Source organism: Gracilinanus agilis, chromosome 2, assembly GCF_016433145.1.
Source record: "Gracilinanus agilis isolate LMUSP501 chromosome 2, AgileGrace, whole genome shotgun sequence".
NCBI lineage: Eukaryota > Metazoa > Chordata > Mammalia > Didelphimorphia > Didelphidae > Gracilinanus > Gracilinanus agilis.
In genome coordinates, this window is record NC_058131.1 from 41,824,629 (window position 1) to 41,841,702 (window position 17,074).

General features: G+C 52.8%; 1 protein-coding gene across 8 annotated transcripts in view; it reads left to right on the top strand.

Moving 5' to 3' along the window:
* The first annotated feature begins 4,698 nt into the window (after window positions 1-4,698).
* MTSS2 (MTSS I-BAR domain containing 2) overlaps window positions 4,699-17,074 on the top strand; it is a 20,273-nt gene continuing 7,897 nt past the window's right edge. For 5 of the 8 annotated variants that reach the window (XM_044663098.1, XM_044663102.1, XM_044663101.1 and 2 more), the window contains exons 1-7: window positions 10,262-10,390; window positions 10,602-10,693; window positions 10,813-10,887; window positions 11,508-11,516; window positions 13,024-13,181; window positions 15,202-15,309; window positions 16,426-16,523. In XM_044663098.1, coding sequence (XP_044519033.1) covers window positions 10,281-10,390; window positions 10,602-10,693; window positions 10,813-10,887; window positions 11,508-11,516; window positions 13,024-13,181; window positions 15,202-15,309; window positions 16,426-16,523 — 650 coding nt within the window. In that variant the 5' untranslated portion in view covers window positions 10,262-10,280. Of the gene's footprint in view, window positions 4,791-5,067; window positions 5,142-10,261; window positions 10,391-10,601; window positions 10,694-10,812; window positions 10,888-11,507; window positions 11,517-13,023; window positions 13,182-13,806; window positions 13,880-15,201; window positions 15,310-16,425; window positions 16,524-17,074 lie in introns of those variants that run through there. The other 3 variants (XM_044663105.1, XM_044663100.1, XM_044663104.1) reach the window with 3 other exon arrangements.

Here is a 17,074-nt window from a genome sequence, read left to right on the forward strand (position 1 = left end):
TCATTCCAGGGGCAGCTTACGCACCCGCCAGGCACCTCCGCTCGCCCAGAGCAGCATTGCGCTGTGGCAGAGACAGTGCTGGGCTAGAAACAAGAAGACCTGGGTTCAAATCTTGACCCTTCTACTTCTAACCGGGTGACCATCCTTAAGGACCCAACATCCAGGAACTCAGTTTCTCCCTCCGTAAAATGGAGATTTAAAATTCCATCTCAGAGGGCTGGGAGACTCCCATGAGACCGTGCAGAAGGAGCTTGGCACACTCGAAGGGTAGCAATGCCTGCGTCTAAATGGCTGTGCGGGGAGTCCCAGAAGTCTCGGGTCAGCGTTAAGCTTCAACACAGGGTCCCTGCCCTCATTCAGGCCAGGGTTTACCTGAGATGCTCAGAGAGTCGGCGACTTGTTCTGGGTCACGCGCACACGTAGATATTTAGTCTGGCTCATCTCTCTCCTTAGGAGTTTTAATCCAAGACGCCCCCAAAAGCTTAGTGCAATTGGAAACAATTGAAGCTGTAGATACTTGGGTATCTCAAGAGGCGTCAGACCGAGTGAATGTTAGATGGAAGTCCAGACACTGTCATAGATTCTTTGCCTTCTCTGGGCCTTGATCTGGAGCCTTTTTTCGCTCTGATGGTAGCCTCAGAGTCCAGATAAAGCTGGGAGCAGCTAGGTGGCACCAGATTTGGAATTGGGAGGTTCTAGGTTCAAATGTGGCCTCCAACACTTCCTAGCTGAGTGACCCTGGACAAGTCACTTAACCCCAATTACCCTTCCCACTCCTCTGTCTTAGAATTGTATAAATGGAGATTTTGAACCTTGGACTTCATTCCCCCATAGGTCCCTCCGTGGTCGCCATAATGTGGAGATGAAAATTAATATGCAAGATACTAAATATTATATTTATAAATATTTTATTAATAATAAACTAACAAAAGAGACTAACCAAAAGGTACTAATCAGCTCACTCCCAGGAACTAAAGAGAGCTGGTTAGTACCTTTTAGGTAGTCTCTTTTGTTAGTTTATTAACAAAATATTTATAAATATAATATTTAGTATTTTGCATATTAATTTTCATCTCCACAAATTAATACTAAGATAAAACATTAGAGGAGGGAAGAAGGGAGGGAAGGAGGGAGCCCCCTCTTTCCTGAGACCACAGCTAAGAAGAGGCTGGGACAAACCCTGCCCTGCCCAAAGGGGTCCCTCCCGCTCCAGGGCTCCTTGGACCCACAGGAGGGCATGTCTGTGGCCCGGTGGGAAAGGAGAGGGCCGGCCTGGGGGCTCTGTGGGACCAGGGTGAGGGAGGGGAGGCCAGGCCAGCCACAGCTGCTGGCCACTCCCTCCCAGGGAGGATTTGGCTCCAAGTTTCTCAAATATTTGCCTTCCCTCTCCTGGGATGCTGCCTCCAGTTTGGGGGCTGCTTTGTGTGGGTGGGAGGGTGGGAGACAGACTTCTTCCGTTCGTTCCCTGGCGCTGCTTTGTCTTCCCTTTCCATCCCACCCCCTCAGAGCCCATTCCTTTGGGCTCTCTAGACCCCAACCCCAAGCAGGGACGCCTAAAGGAGGCCCTCCTCCAGCTGGGGAGCCACACTGGTCATGGGGAACTCACAAGTCCCTTGCCACTAAGAATCCCTTTTTCTACATGTTTATACTAAAAAGGGGCTGGGGGCGGGGAGGCAGGGGGCATTAAAGAAATTCTCTCTGAAACCTTGGCAAGAGAAACCAGGTCCATTGGGCTGCCTGGACACACTGAGAATCTTCTAGAACTTTGAAAAGAAGGATCCAACCCCTGCCAAGTCCTTTTTGAGATCTCTCAGCCTCAGTTTCCCCACCTGTAAAAGGAGGATAATAACAGCCCTTCCCTCCCAGGGGGGCTGAGAGGCTCAAGACTGTACTGAGAACCCTTTGCCAACCTCAAAGCACCATTATTCAAGGCGAGTTTCCCCTTCCCCATGTGCCTGTTGGAGCTTTCTTTCCTCCCCCTTCCTGTGAGGCCTCCCCAGACAGGAGAGAGGGAGAGGCCGGCCGGCCAGGCCCTTCCCCCAACACCAGGTGTTATGTCTGCCTCTCTCTGCCTGGAGGAGAGCGCCCAGGAGCGTGAGGGGCTGCCTCAGCCTCAGCACGAGGCCTCTCTGCCTCTGGTTCGAGCCTGGGCCTCCCCGTGGGAAGCGGCCCCCTCCTCAGCCCTGCAGCAGGAGAGCCGTCCATCTGGGGCCGGGCCGGGCCAGGCCGGGCAGTCCCGTCCGCTCAGGCCCAGGGCGGCCATTTCTGGAGGGATGGCCGGTGAGGCAGGGCTTGACATCCAGGCCCGTTGGTTCCCGTCTCTGCAGCCTTGTGTGTCCGGCGAGGGGTCAGCCCGTAAAAGGCTGTGCCATAAAGACGCCTTTGAGCAGCCCGGGCCGGGGTGGGAGTGGGAGGTTTGGGCCAGAAAAGGCTCTTAAGAAAACCAACCAACTTGTTTTGCTCAACGCTAAACACAACAGCTCCAATTTGGGCCTTGGGGGGCAGCGTCAGCCTCCCCTCGCTGGACCCAGACGGGAAACTCCTTCCTCCTCTGCGGGCCAGGCCGGGATAAAGGCCGCACTGTTCCTCCCCTCCTTCCCCCCCACCGCAGGGAGGAGAAAGGTACCTCTGTCCCCAGCACAAGCGCCCCATTCAGGGCCTGGGTGGCTGGCTGTCCCCCTAAAGCCACCAGGACCGTCCCCTCTCACAGCAGCCCCGGCCCGGGGGCAGGGTCACCCGCGACAGACCCCCGCCTGAGGGGGGCCGTAGGGAGGCATCTCAGCAACACCAAGCGCCCATTGGGGGGCTCGAAGGCAGTCGGGGGGCCCCGCCAGTGTGGGGGGAGCGAGGATCTCCCTGTTCATCCCAAGCCTCTTCTTCCTTCCAACTGCAATGGCCGAGGGACCCAGAGCCACTGAATATCCCTTTCTGGGTCTTGGTGTCCCCACTTGTTTACATATACATGTAGATTAAATATAGTATATGTTTATTAAATCTGTATTTACGTAAATAAGTGTTTATACAAGTGTGTGTGTGTGTGTGTGTGTGTGTGTGTGTTCCTTGGGAGTTGATAGGAATCAGGGGCAGGACTTGAAGCTCTCTGAAATGAACTCCGGGGCCATCTCAGGGATAGTTTATTTCTTCTCTTGGGTCAAAGTGGGCTTCTGGGACCCCTCGAAAAGCTGAGCAGGCCCCACGGACATGGGGCTGGGGGCTTCCCTGATTCTCTGAAGAGGTGGAAGCTATGGGTATGGAACCCTAAATCGAAGGTGGGCCTTTCTGCCTAGCGTAGTTTTGCTGACCATTTCCCCCTTCCGCCTTTTCTTTCTCCGTTATAAGAGACAGCAGTATGTACCCGGAGATCCAGGCAATGGAACCCCCTCTTTTGAAGGCTGTTAGGGCAGTGTCGTTCTGGGTTGGAGAAGCCCTTCTTTCCTCTTCTTGGTCCATAGCCTGCTCGTTCCTCCAAGGCTAGGGAGTGGCGTAGAGGCACAACCCGGGATGGGTCACCCTTCAGACAGGGATGGCCATTTGCTATTGTCCATCTCCCCAGAGGGCAGCGCCAGAGGACCCAGGAGGAAATAACCACCTGGGCCATTTGGGTTAGACCATGGGCAAGCCTCTTGGCTCGAGGCTGTAGGAGAGAAGTGATCCTCCTAAGCTCAACTCTGTCGTGCCTGGGGCTAGAACTCCCTTCCCAGAGGTCCTGCCCAGTGGGGTCTTGGACGTTGGCCTTCTCAGTCCCTTTTGCCTTCTTTGCCAACACCTTGCCCTGAATGGCGTTGTGGAAAGAGTCAAAAGACCTTGTTTCGCATCCTGCTTTTGCCACTCACCTCCCTCGGTCCACTTCTCTGGGCCCCCCTTTCCTCATCCCTGAGGAGGACCCTGCCACCTCCTGACCATTCGAGGACTCCCATCACAGCTCTGGCGTTGGCTGGCAATGCAGGGTCAACCAGAATACCGTCTCCGGGCAGCTGGTGTGCCTGCATAGGTGTCTGCTGTTCCCTAGCGTCCGGCTCCTCTGACTAAGCCAGCATCTCCAGCCATCGCCTCACCTCCTTCTTCTCCACACCGGCGATGGAGAAAGCCGTGAGAGGTCTCCTGTGATTCGTGGGGCGCTGAGGCAGGGAAGGAGGGTACCACATCCCTTTGTGAGGGGCCAGGAAGGGGGAAAGGCCTTGGCTCTCCCGTGCTTGGTTATGAGAGATGCTCCATTCCCCGAAGCCGGCCCTCCTCCAGTTCCCCCTCAGCACTCGCAGGTGACCCCAGAGGGTACATCGATAGGGCGCAAGCTCTCATAGCTCTTCCCAAGCTGTGATGGTTTAAAGAGAATCTAAGGTCCTGGAGGACTGGAGCTTTTCCTGGGTTTTCTTTGGATCCTCAGTGCCTGGCACAGAGCAGGCGCAGAGAAGGGTTGTAGATGTATCTGTTGTCCAGTGACCGACGCTGCCCGTATCAGAAAGGATCATCACCAGGCTGGGCTCGGAGGCATCCCTTTTTGGCCACAGCAACTCTTGAAGACCATTTACTAGGTTCTAAAGAGGTTTCATCTCCCCCCACCCACAGAATTGCAGTTCACTGGAGTATGGGAATGGCCCAGGCTGCTCCTTTTCCCATCGCTTAGTGGGTCATCATGATAACAGAGAGGCTGGGCTGAATTTTGGAGTAGAATTGCCTGTCGCTGTTGTTTATATCACCCACCATTTTCTTCTCTCCTTCTCCCTCCAGAGCTCCTATCCCATCTGGGAAGACTTCAATTCGAAGGCCACTAAGCTCCACTCTCAGCTCAGGTGAGGCAGTAAAACAGTTCCCCAGGAACAGTGGGATGGGGTGGGCCTGAGCATGCCAGCTCCAAAAAGCAGAAGAAGCCATCCAACGTGACCCCCAAGAGACAGCCCACGTTGGCCCAGGTAGCCCAAGAGGACAGAGGCAGCCTGGGACTTTCTCCCAACAGTTGGGCTGTCTTACCTCCTCAGGAAGGGTCCAGGGCTCAAAGATGGCGCGCTTGGGTGGGCCACAAGAGGAGAAGATATTCCAATGACTCCACCATCTTCCTATCTCCCACAGGACCACAGTCCTCGCCGCAGTTGCTTTCTTGGATGCCTTCCAGAAAGTGGCGGATATGGCCACCAACACCCGAGGTAGGAAGATGGAAATGGGAACGGGGACAGGGAAATGGGGGCCAAGCAGGGGCAAGGGATACCGAAAACAACGGGGACAGGGAATAAAAACCAATGGAAGAGGGCTAGGTGACTCAGTGGATAGCCAGGCCTAGAGACAGGAACCCTGGGTTCAAATCTGTCCTCAGATACTTCCTAGCTGTGACCCTGGACAACTTACTTAACCCCAATTGCTAGCTCTTCTGCCTTGGAACCAATACACAATATTGATTCTAAGATGGAAGATAAGGGTTAAAAAAAATGACACAGAGTCAGGTTCTATGAGCCTCTTTCTCAGACTTGCTCTGCGATGTTGGGCAAGTGGCTGAACTTTTCTGGACTTCATTTCTCTACCATTCTATGAGATGAAGATAATGATCCTTCTTCATCCCTAAGGGTATACCAAGTCAAGTGAGATCAGATCGGAAGAGTGCTTTGGGCTCTGAAGGAGTGCAGCGCTGGTATCAGTTCTCCCTGTCTAATGAGCAAACAGCACCATGGATAATTCCAGGGCCCAGATCTGAGACAAGGAGACCAGAGACTCTTATCTGATGGAATCAGAGAGAATGAATGCCTTTTGGAGCTATTTCCCCCTTGTCCTAACTAAAAAACTTAAGACAAGAGGGGCTCATGGTCTGGAGAGTTCTTTTCCACAGCTTCCTTGGGTGCCCTCAGCAAGGAGTGGAGAGACTCTGGGTTCCAAGGGTAGTCATAGACAGATGTGGCCAGTAATTGCAAACAGGCATGACCTGGTATGGAATAAAGGGCACTATTTTTGGAATCTGAGGTTCCAAATCTGGGTTCAAAACATGCTTCTGCCAACTTACTTCCTGACTTTGGACAAATCAGTTCACCTCTGTGGGCCTCAGTTTCCCCATCTATAAAATGAGTGAGCCGGACTAAATGACCCGTGATCCTATGAACTCTTCGTGTGTTGGTTGGCCAGTTAATCAATTAAAATTAAAAATCAAAATATTAAATCAAATAACAAATACTCTATTTCTGTACCCAGTGGGTTCCCTGTACTAAGAAGTTTAAAACATGGGCCCTGTCTCAGGGGGATGATGCATTCCAAGCATGGCACACAGCCTGTGTGAGAGCCTGGAATTGGGAGATAAAGTCATGTGCGAGGAACGGTTTGGCTAGAATGAAGGGTACAAAAGGGAAATGACGTGTAAGGATCCCCACTGACGGCCTGGGTGGTCAAGGAAGAGCAAACACTGCTTCCTCTGAAAAGAGAAGACTTGCAGAGCTGGCCCATGGCTGTACCCAAAGAAGCCAACTTCCTAGCCTGGTTGGACCAAGCCTTGGCTTTGACCAAAATGGAAAACCAGCAGGGATAGGCAGCTGAACACGGTGTTCCCACCTCACCACTGTCTGCCCACTCCTCCCCTCCATACTTTGACTCTGGGACAGTAAACTCATTATGCCCCTGGGCCTGAGACACAGTGTGCTCTGTAGGGCTGGGCAGAGTGACGTGGCCTGGCTGGTGGGCTGTGGGGAGGACATCATCTCCCTGAGTCAGGGAGGTAGACGCAGTGGTGGTAGAGATGGGCGGGATCTCCCCAAGGAATCCATGGTCTCAGGAAGACAGCTCTCTGTGGACAAGGGCCCTAGACACTCAGGGAGGAGACTAGCCAACAGTCGGTCAACAAGCCACTTACTAAAGGCAAAAACACTTGAGTCAGTCATGAGGTTCGTGCCATGGTGAGAAGAAGAACGCCATTGTGAGGAAGGGAATCTTGAACTCCCAATGGCATCACCCTCTGTGGAGAAAAAGCATGCATTTGGGAGGAGAGACAGCAAAAAGTACCTTCTCTGACTGACATGAGCCCTGAGTAGTGCCACAGATGCTAAAGATTGGTGCCCACTTGGACAAGAGTCCTCCCTCAATAGAGAACCCAATAGAGAAAGCAAAGCTAGCCTGGGTAAGCAGCTTCCTTTTCCACCCTGGTGACCCTGGATGCCATAGCAAAGAGAAGAGATAGGCATGCTTCATTTCTGCGCTGTCCTCCAGATAGCTTTGCCTCTTTGGGGACCTCTAGAGATGGCCCTTCAAGCATCTGAAAACAGCTATCATGTCCCTCCTAATCTTGTCTTCTTTAGCCTGGGCAGCTGAGCATCACAGTGAAAGGGATAGCCCTGGACACCAGCCCCACAGCAACATTTCTGTGCTCACAAACACCCAGATACGGGTGTTTTGGATGGGCTTGTAAGGTGGAATGTAGACAAGGTGGAACTTCCAAGTCTTGGGTAATGGCCAAGGCCAGCTAGGATGGGTAGGAGTTTGGTGTAGCTCCATTTTCAATTGTTTCAGATTCTGCCACTGGCCTCTTTTTTGCTCCTATGATGGTGGGAAGACTCAACCATTCTTTCTTTTTCATTTAAAAATTTCAGTTAATATAACAACTGCATTTATAGAGAGAACACTTTAAAATTTGCTATGTACTTTACAAGTATTATCTCATTTGAGCCACAAAACTACCCTGGGAGGTAGATACTATTGTTATCTCCATTTTATAGATGAGAAAACTGAGGTTGAAAGCAGGTAAGTGACCTGCCAGGGATCACCCTGAGTATGAAGCTAGATTTGAACTCAAGTCTTCCACTGAACTTCCTGCCTAACCTGCTTATTGTCTTTCCATCCTATTTCCTTCTCCCTCACTGAACCAGAAAAAGGAAAAAAAAACTCCTCAAATAAATATGCAAAGGCAAGCAAAACAAATTCCTATACTGAACCTGGCCAAAAATGTGTGTCTCATTCTCTATTTTGAGACCATCCCCTCTCAGGAGGTGGGTAGCAGTCTGAAGCACTGGTCCTCTGGGATCACGGTCAGTCATTGCGTTGATCAGAGTTCTCAAGCCTTTTAAAGTGAATTGTAAAGTGAATCACAGTATACAATATACACAGTATATTGTCATAAACTATTAGCCTAGTTCTAACTTCACTCTGCATCAGTTCATTCAAGTCTTCCAAAGTTTCTCTGAAACCATCCCCGTTGTCACTTCTTAGGGCCCAATACTCTCCCCTTACATTCCTATACCATAATTTGTTTGGCCATTCCTCAACAGATGAGCACCTTCTTGGTTTACATTTTCTTGATATTACAGAAAACTCGGCCATCCTCTCTGTTCTCTCATGGTGTTCCCCTGCAGAACCATTTTGGCTTCTACCCAAATGCCTACACTAGGGGAAATTCTGGGAATGGTTCCTGGACACAAGGTTGAGAAACAGCTATGGACATTGAGAAATGTCGTCTGGGAATTGCCACCTGTACTCTTGACACAGCCTATAGCATAAGAGCCTACAGAGATGTCGAGGATGGGTCAATATTTCACAAGACTGACCCCTAAGCTTCCCTAAAGGAAGGAGGGAGGCAGCCCCTGGCATGTGGGTAAACAAGTGGTACTGCCCACTGAGCCCTAGGCAGAGGTAGGGAGTGGTAAAGGGGAATGCCAGCTGTCTAAGTCCTGTAGCTCAGGGTGGGCCCTGCCACTTGGATCTCTGCCCACCTTTCCTTGAAGCTTAGAGCCTCCAGACATGTTAGGAATGTGCCCCTAACCAAGCCTTGAGGGCAGCTGGTATCCTAGACCCCAGACCCTGGGTCCAGGGTCCATTTTCACTCAGGCATCTGGTGTTTATTCAATTCCTCTGAGTTCAGCAAATATTTTTTTAAGCATCTTCTATATGTAAAGCCTTCTTTGGCTCAGAGCAGGGGGAGACATCAACTATAAAAAAGCTTTAGTCCATTCTCTCTTGGAGTTTACTGTGGAATTTAGTGCTTTAGGATTTACTAAGCTTTCATGTTATCTCATTTGGTCCAACCTTAGTGGGAGATAGGAGGGAAGGTTAGGTACTTTTATTATCCCCATTTTACAGATGAAAAAATTGAAAGCTGAAAAAGCTGGAAAAAAAAGGTTAAGTGACTTTCCCAGGACACTCCAGTAGTAAACATGAAGGTCAGGATTCAAATTCAGGTCTTCCAGATTTCAAGGCCACTATACTATCTAACTAGGGGAATGCCTATGATAGACAGGGCACTTTTATTTAGTGTTGGAGACAGGGATGGCATTCAGAGGAATGCATCGTCCCTACCCTCCCTGAGCTTATTAAGTTCATTAAGGAGATCACATGTGTGCATATCAAAAGGCTGAAGGTACATGTGGTAAAAGATGGAGAAGCATTGAATTTGGAATAGTCAGAGGACCTGGGTTCCTGGATAAAACTTAATAGCTTTGTGACTTTGGAAATCCTCCCTCTCTGTGCCTCAAGCTTCCTTCTCTATAAAAATCAGGAGGTTGGACTAGATCATCTTCTGGTTCTAAACCCACATCATCCAGTGATCCAAAGGAGAAGAGGTCCAAGGATGGTGCTTAAACTGGACTTTGAATGGATGAGATTTGATTAGACAAGGAAGGGAAGGCATTCTGGGTACTGAAAATGATATGATCAAAGGAATAGAGATGGGAGTGAACATGGCCACAGGAAGAGGATCACCTCTGGATGCTACTGAAATAACAGGTGATGCTGGAGATATTCCTGGCCTCCAGACTTTGTGGGATTGAAACTATGAGGCAAACGGAGCTCTGAATTGGGAATGAGGAGAGGAATTCAGTTTCTAAACTGACTCATTTTGTAACCTTGGACATGGGAGACTCTCTGAGTCTTTTTCTTCCTTTTTAAATAACAGGGTAGGACTATGTAGCTCCTTCCTATAGGATTTCTTACCAGCATTTACATTCTGGGTATCCATGGAAACTCTTAGGTACCATATATGAGGCTCAAGCAGTGAATCTTCCCTCTTCCCCTCCCTATCCACTGCTCCTCTTCCCCAGCTAGGCCTGGGTTGGGCCAGGTGGCCTACAGAGGCTTGAGGACAACATGGCAGCCTCATGGAGAGCAGCCTGGGAAGATATTCAGGGAGGTGGACAGGGAACTGGCCGGTCCCCAGGGATGGGCATTTCTATGGGCAAACACTGCCCTCTGGTGGCCAGCAGGAGGATTTGCCAAAGACTCAGTGTCCCAGGCAGTGGCAGCTGCTTGCTTCTCAGCCCTCCCCCAATCCCATTTTCCTTGAGCATCCCTGAAGAACTTGATCTATCCCATGGCAGCCTCTCAGCATGGAGGGGCCTCTTGTTTTTCCAGGGGCCACAAGAGACATTGGCTCAGCCCTGACCCGAATGTGTATGCGGCACCGGAGTATTGAGACCAAGCTTCGGCAGTTCACCAAGTAAGTAGGGTTGGCAGGGGCCAGGGCCAGGGCTGGAACTCACACTAAGCCCAGACAGGCCTCCTCCCCCCCGATGCTTCCATACTCTGTGGGGCAGGGACCCAAACGCTTCCTCACAACTAACCTTTTTCATCCTTAAAACCCCTACCTTGGCCCCTACATCACAGCCAATGGAAAATGTGCATTTCTAATTTGTCTCTGGCTCTTGCAGTGCCCTGCTGGAAAGCCTCATCAACCCCCTGCAAGAGAGGATTGAGGACTGGAAAAAAACGGCTAACCAGCTCGACAAGGATCATGCAAAAGGTGCTTAGGAAGGGAGGAAGAAGAGGGGTTGGGGCAGTGGCAGGTACTCAGTTACTGAGGCCGCACCTCAGTGGCCCCCATGGCATGGCTCCTGTTTCTATTCCTCTCTCTCCATTTAGAATATAAACGCGCTCGCCATGAGATTAAGAAGAAATCATCAGACACACTAAAACTCCAGAAGAAAGCCAGGAAAGGTAAGTGCCCCCAGCCCTGGGGAAAGTGTCCTAGTTAGAGACACTGGGAGGGGCACAGTGGATGCTATCTAGGTCTGCTGATTTGTGTAGCCAAGAGCCTCAGGGCAGGCAGAGTCCCCTCCATCCCCAGTGGGGGAGGCAGCATCGGGGTTGGTTGGCATGGTTCAATGGGCAGAACCCATGGGAGCCGTCACATCCTCTGGCTCTCTGCCAGGGCATCTCCCAGAGCTTTGCATTGTTCCAAGAAGGAAACAGGCCAAAGAGGTGGGCCCCGGTCTGTTGCAAAACCAGCTAGCCAGGGTTCATCCTGGCTGGCATCCTAGAGAAGGCTCTCAGGCTGACTTTAGGGAAGGCTCAGGGTGACAGAGCTCTAACACCCCCCTCCACACACATAACTGAACTCTCTAGCTCCTCTGGAAACTGCCCACCTCATCTTCCAGACCCCCGTCACCTCCCAAAGGGAACTGTCAAGAGGGAGCCCAGGGAGGGTCGAGGGGAGCCACCTACCTCCCCTCAAAATGAGAGATAGCTCTGCCCATCAGCTGTCTTTCACACATTCTCTCTTTCTCTCTGTCTCTCCTCTTCTCTTCTTCCTCCTCCCTCCCACATCCTTCCTGTAGAGCTACTTGGTAAGTCAAAAGTCGCCGCCGCCGCCGCCATCATCCGTTCGTTCCAGCTGGCCCTTCCTCAGGCCCTCTTCTCCCAGCTTCTCGCCCAGCTTTAATGTCTGTGTTGCATTTCTCTGTCTCATGTCACTCCGGCGGGGCTTGGAATGAACCTTTGCAGAGCATAGTAACGAGGCCGCCAGGTCATGGTGGAGAGGTTGGGGCGGGAAGGCCGGTTCGCCTTCTCCCAAGTCCCGGGGTTCGCCCTCTACAGTCCCCCCCACTCCCCAGCGGATCTGGGGGAGGGAGGCACGAGCCCGTCTTGCCGGGTACGGGAAGGTGTCCAGCTGAGGCAGAAGGACACCAATCTGGCCTCCTGTCGCCTGGGAGTTAGCAAAGGGAGCCTTTGTGGGAGCCGCAGAAGCTCTGGCTGGCCAGAAGGTTCCGTCCCTTCCCTGCTCAGCCCGTTCCACGGGGTTCATTACACGTCTCCCCCCGCTAACCTCCATCTCCCTTTCCCCTCTCTGTCCTCCTCCGGCCTTCACACATGCTCTTTTCCTCGTTCTCTTGGTTTCTGTCTTTCTCTCCCTCTCTTGCCACCCCGTTCCTGGGGTGAGCCCTGGGGCTAATGCTGAGGCCAGTGTGTATGGGCTTGGGCCGCCCGTCCTGCGGGCCCCCTGCCGGGCTAAGGGAGGCTTTTGTTCCTGGCTGCCTAGGAGGCCTGAAAAGGGAGGCGGCGACCCCTCCTCGCAGCTCAGCCCCGAATGGGAAGCCGCTTCCCAGGCTCTTCTCAGAGGCCACAAAGCCCGCAGCTCTGGGCTCCGGACCCCCCTCCACCCCCAGGCTCAGCATTTGCCTTGTCCCATCCTCATCTGCCCACTCCAAGTGCATTGTGGGACGCTGTCTTGCGGCCATCTCTCTCCCGCTCGCACGGTCTTCTTCCTGGGCCAGGCCTGGGAGTTGGAGGGTAAAAGGCTCGTTTCTGGTTCCCGTTCTTGGGACCCGAATCGGCCGAGGCCTCACGGGGTGGCCGGAGGGCCCTGCGCCCGGCCGCCTTTCTCTTGACCGCCGAGCAGCCCTTCCCAACATGCATCGCTTCCATTTTCAGCTGAGCGGGTGAGCCGCGCGTGCGAGTCTGTCACTTGCATGCGGGGCGGCCGCGGCCTGCGCTCTCCCGGACGGCCTTCGCCTTCCGCCGGGGGCCCCGCTGGCTTTGCAGCTTTGGCTTTGGGCGTCCTCCGTGCCCGCGTGTGTCTGTGTGCCTTCTCTGCCCTCGTAGCCAGCCTGCTTGCATGGGTCACTCACTGCCTGGCCTGGCCTCCTCCCACCATGTGGGACCCGGAGAGCCCCCACCTCAGGCACAAGCTTTGCCTCGCTGGTCAGGGCCCTCCCTCAGACTGGGGAGGGGTGAGGAGGCTGGGAAAGGGGGCGCCTCCGTGGCCGAGCCTTCTCCCAGAGAGGAGCCGGGCTCGGCCCCCTGGGAGAGAAGGGGTGGCCTCCCCAGCTGGGCGTCTCCTCCTGTCCCCCACAGGGAAAGGGGACCTGCAGCCCCAGCTGGACAACGCCCTCCAGGACGTGAACGACATGTACCTGCTCCTGGAGGAGACGGAGAAGCAGGCCGTGCGCCGGGCCCTGATCGAGGAGAGGGGCCGGTTCTGCACCTTCATCACCTTCCTGCAGCCGGTGGTGGTAGGAGCTCCTGGGGCCCAGAAATCCAGGGGAGGAGGGAGGAGAAGCAAGTCTGAGATCCTCCCAAACACCCTCTCCTCAGATTCCCTAAAGTAGGGAGGGACAAGGGGCCAAATCTTCTCCCCTGTCTGGCATCTCATTGGCTGGGACAATGAAAACAAAAGGGGTACCAGAGGCTCCATGGATTGAGAGACAGTCCTTGAGAAAGGAGATCCTGGGTTCAAATCAGGTCTCAGACACTAACTAGTTTTGTGATCCTGGGAAAGTCACTTAACCCCCATTGCCTAGCCCTCACTGCTCACTCTTCTGCCTTAGAGCCAATATGTAGTATTAATTCTAAGTCAAAAGGTAAGGGTTTTAGAAGAAGAAGGGGAATGAGGAGGAGGAGAAGGAGAAGGAGGAGAGGAAGAAGGAGGAGAAGTAAAAAGGAAGAGAAGGAGGAGGAGGAGGAGGAAGAAGAAGGAGGAGAGGAAGAGGAAGAAGGAAGAGAAGTAAAAAGGAAGAGGAGAAGAGAAGGAGGAGGAGAAGTAAAAAGGAAGAGAAGGAAGAGGAGAAGAGGAAGAAGGAGGAGAAGAAAGAGGAGGAGAAGGAGGAAGATAAGTAGAAGAAGGCAGAGAAGGAGAAAGAGAAGAGGAAGAGGAGGAGGAAGAAGAAGAGGAAGAAGAAGAAGGAGAAGGAACTGAATATTCTACTCAAATGTAAACTCCCAACTTGGGCCATGCCATTCTTTTCCTTTATATCTCCATCACTCGGAATGGGCCCTAGTCCAAGCATAGGAGGGGCTAAATAAAGGCTTGTTGAATAGGGAGCTTCCATGTAAGACACACCCAGATCACCATTCAACTCTACCAAGCCTAAGACAAAACCAACTGTAGCTCATCTTTCTTGAGTGGTTCAGGAGGCATTTCAGGATCATAGGTTTAAAGTTTTTCCTCTTTTCTGTGTCATGGACCCCTCTGACAACAGACTGAGCAAGTCTGTGAACCCTTCTTGGAATCACACTCTTAAATACATAAATTAAAATTCGTAGGATTACAAAGGAAACCAATTACTGTTGAAAGGCAATTGCCAAAGCAAAAACAAAAACAAAAAGAGAGTTCATGGACCCGCAGGCTAAGAAGCCCTCTGGTAGGGCCTTGGCACTTGTTGCACTTGTTATTATCCAGGGCCATCCACAGACGGCTGGATCTTTGAGCTTTTTGGTTGTTTAGATTCAGGAGAGACCACAGAAATGGCTGGTGTAGTGGATGGAGAGCTGAAGGCCTGTGTCCAAGCCCAGCTTCTCAGGGCCCCAGACGCTGATCCCAATCAGTGATTGATTGATGGTAGTTAAAGGAGTTCCCTTATCAGGAGTCACGAGTTGAGTCCAAAACAAAATCAAGCCTTCACTCCATCTCCCTCGGAGCTGTGTCCAGCCAGCACCAAGGAAATGGAAGGAGCTGTCCCAGGAACCCCAGTTTTGAGAATTGGACATTTTACGCTTATCTGTGGTGGAGGTCCCTGTGGTGGAGTGAGAGGATAAAGGACGAGTCAAGAAGTGACTAGAATTCATGGAAAACTCATTAGAAATGAATTGTGGTTCATTCAAAAGGTGTACTCATTGGGATGGCTAGAGGCTTAGTGGATAGGGAGATGGGAGGTCCTGGGTTCAGATTTGACCTCAGACACTTCCTAGCTGTGTGACCCTGGGCAAGTCACTTCACCCTTCCTGCTCTTCTGCCTTGGAACCGATGCTTCCTATCCATTCTAAGACAGAAGGTAAACATTTTAGGAAGAAAAAAAAAGTGTAGACAGCCAGCCCAGATAACCCCAGAGGTCCTCAGGGATTCCCAAACTCTTGGGTTGTGGGGGGAGTGAGGAGGAAGCAGGAACAGGGCACTAGGAAACAGGAAGCCAGGTCTAAATATCATTTCTAAGCCCTGCTCGTGAAGAAGTCAGGCTGACCCTCAGAGAGGGGTGCTCTGCCCCCCCACCAGACCCCTGGGCAGGCGTGATGGTGTTTGCTTTCTTCCCTGCCCAGAATGGAGAGATCACCATGTTGGGGGAGATCACCCACCTGCAGGGCATCATCGATGACCTGGTGGTGCTGACAGCTGAGCCCCACAAGCTGCCGCCAGCCAGCGAGCAGGTGAGGGCTCTTTGGGGAGGGGGGGAGAGGGGGGGCTGGGCACCCACTTGTGCCCCGTGGCAGAGGGAGGGTAGCCAAGAAGGCTGGTTTGGCCAGAGCGGCGCAGAGCCCTGGCCCAGGGAGGCAAGACCAGGGCCCATTCAGAAAGGCTGGAGGAGCTCAGAAAAGGCTCATGTTTATGACTGTGGACAGAGAGTAACTGGACCTCCAGGGCCTTAGAAACATGTGCTGTAGTGGATAGGACACCAGCCCTGAGGTTTGGAGAATCCTGAATTCAGATCTCACCTCCCCACCGTGCTTAGCTCTTTGACCACAGAAATTCATTCCTCTGAACCTCAGTTTTCTCATGTGGAAAATGAAGCTAATAATCCTCCTCAAACCTACTCCTCCGGTTACTTGGGAGGGTTTAAGGTGTGTAAAATACTGGGTAAGCCTTAAAGCACTTTTATTTTCAGATGATGGAAAAAGAGCTGGTTTGGGAGTCAGGCAGACCTGAGCTCTGACAAGGGATGTCTGTGTGACCTTGGCCAAGTCACTCACCATGAGTCCTCAAAGTAACCAAAGACCAGTGGTTCTCCTAGTATGGACTGGGGAACACCCCTGCACCCCCAGGGTCCCCGTGACCCTTTCGAGGAGTCCACAAGCTCAGAAATGATTTCCTAAGCATGCCGGGCTCTTTTCGTTTCTAATACAGTTAGTATCAATAGATGTGACCCACATGAACCCAAACAGAGTCCTCAGGGAATTTTCCAGAGCATAAAGGGGTCTGAGGCCAGCTTCAGAGAAGGCACCGACCCACATCCTTTATTAATGAAATCCCAGGTCCAGTCTGGACCTGTTATTGCTATGACAGCGGTAAGCCTCCCTGGAGTGGTTCAGGAAGTGGGAAGGAGGGCGCAGGGACAAGTGGGGAGCCTGAGCTGTTTGGGGGGGTGCACCCCCTGCCTCCGCCCCACCCTGGAGCACAAAGACCACCTGCTCCCCCTGGATGCCAGGGGCTCGGGAGCAGAGCCAAGAACTGGCCTAGAAGAGGGTCCGAGGGGGCCTCTGTTTCTCTGGTGGCTGGGAGGGAGGGGAGCCCCACTCCGGTGACCCTCGTTTGTACCCCCCATTCAGGTGATCAAAGATCTGAAGGGCTCCGACTACAGCTGGTCCTACCAGACTCCGCCATCTTCCCCGGGCAGCTCTGGGTCTCGGAAGTCCAGCATGTGTAGGTAAGTGGGCTTGACCGGGGTACCCGGCCTCCGAGGCCCGGTGGGGAGGACGGAGAGGCTGGGACCCCAGCGAGGCCTTCCCCCGCCTGGCTTTTCCTCCAAGCCCGCCCTAGTTCAGTGGGTTAATGTAAGGACCCAGAAGGCTCTCAGCTGAGATCTGCAAACTCGCTTCGGTTTGGGTTCTCAAACCCCCGAAGGCAGACAAGAAAAGCAAAGGCCCGGCTGTCGGGGATGAGTTTAAGAGTCATTTGGCCGAGGCTGTGGTCAGAGCCTCCACAGACGGAGCGGGGTGACTTGGGGTCCCTCCTTGACTTCTCCCTTTACCGCGGTGCCCCCCCCCTTTACTGCCTTGGGATCGTAGAAGCTGAGCGCAGGACCCTCGGGGCAAAGGGCTCGAGGGCCCTGGAGGAGGGGCTGGCCGGGGCCTGAGGGGATTCCCAGCCTTTCCCAGAGCCCCTCCCCAGCCCCCCCGCTCCCCCCAGGACGATGCCCGTGTCTCGGAAGCCTCGGTCTCACGTTGTCTTTTCCTTCCTCTGCCCTCCGCCCTCCCT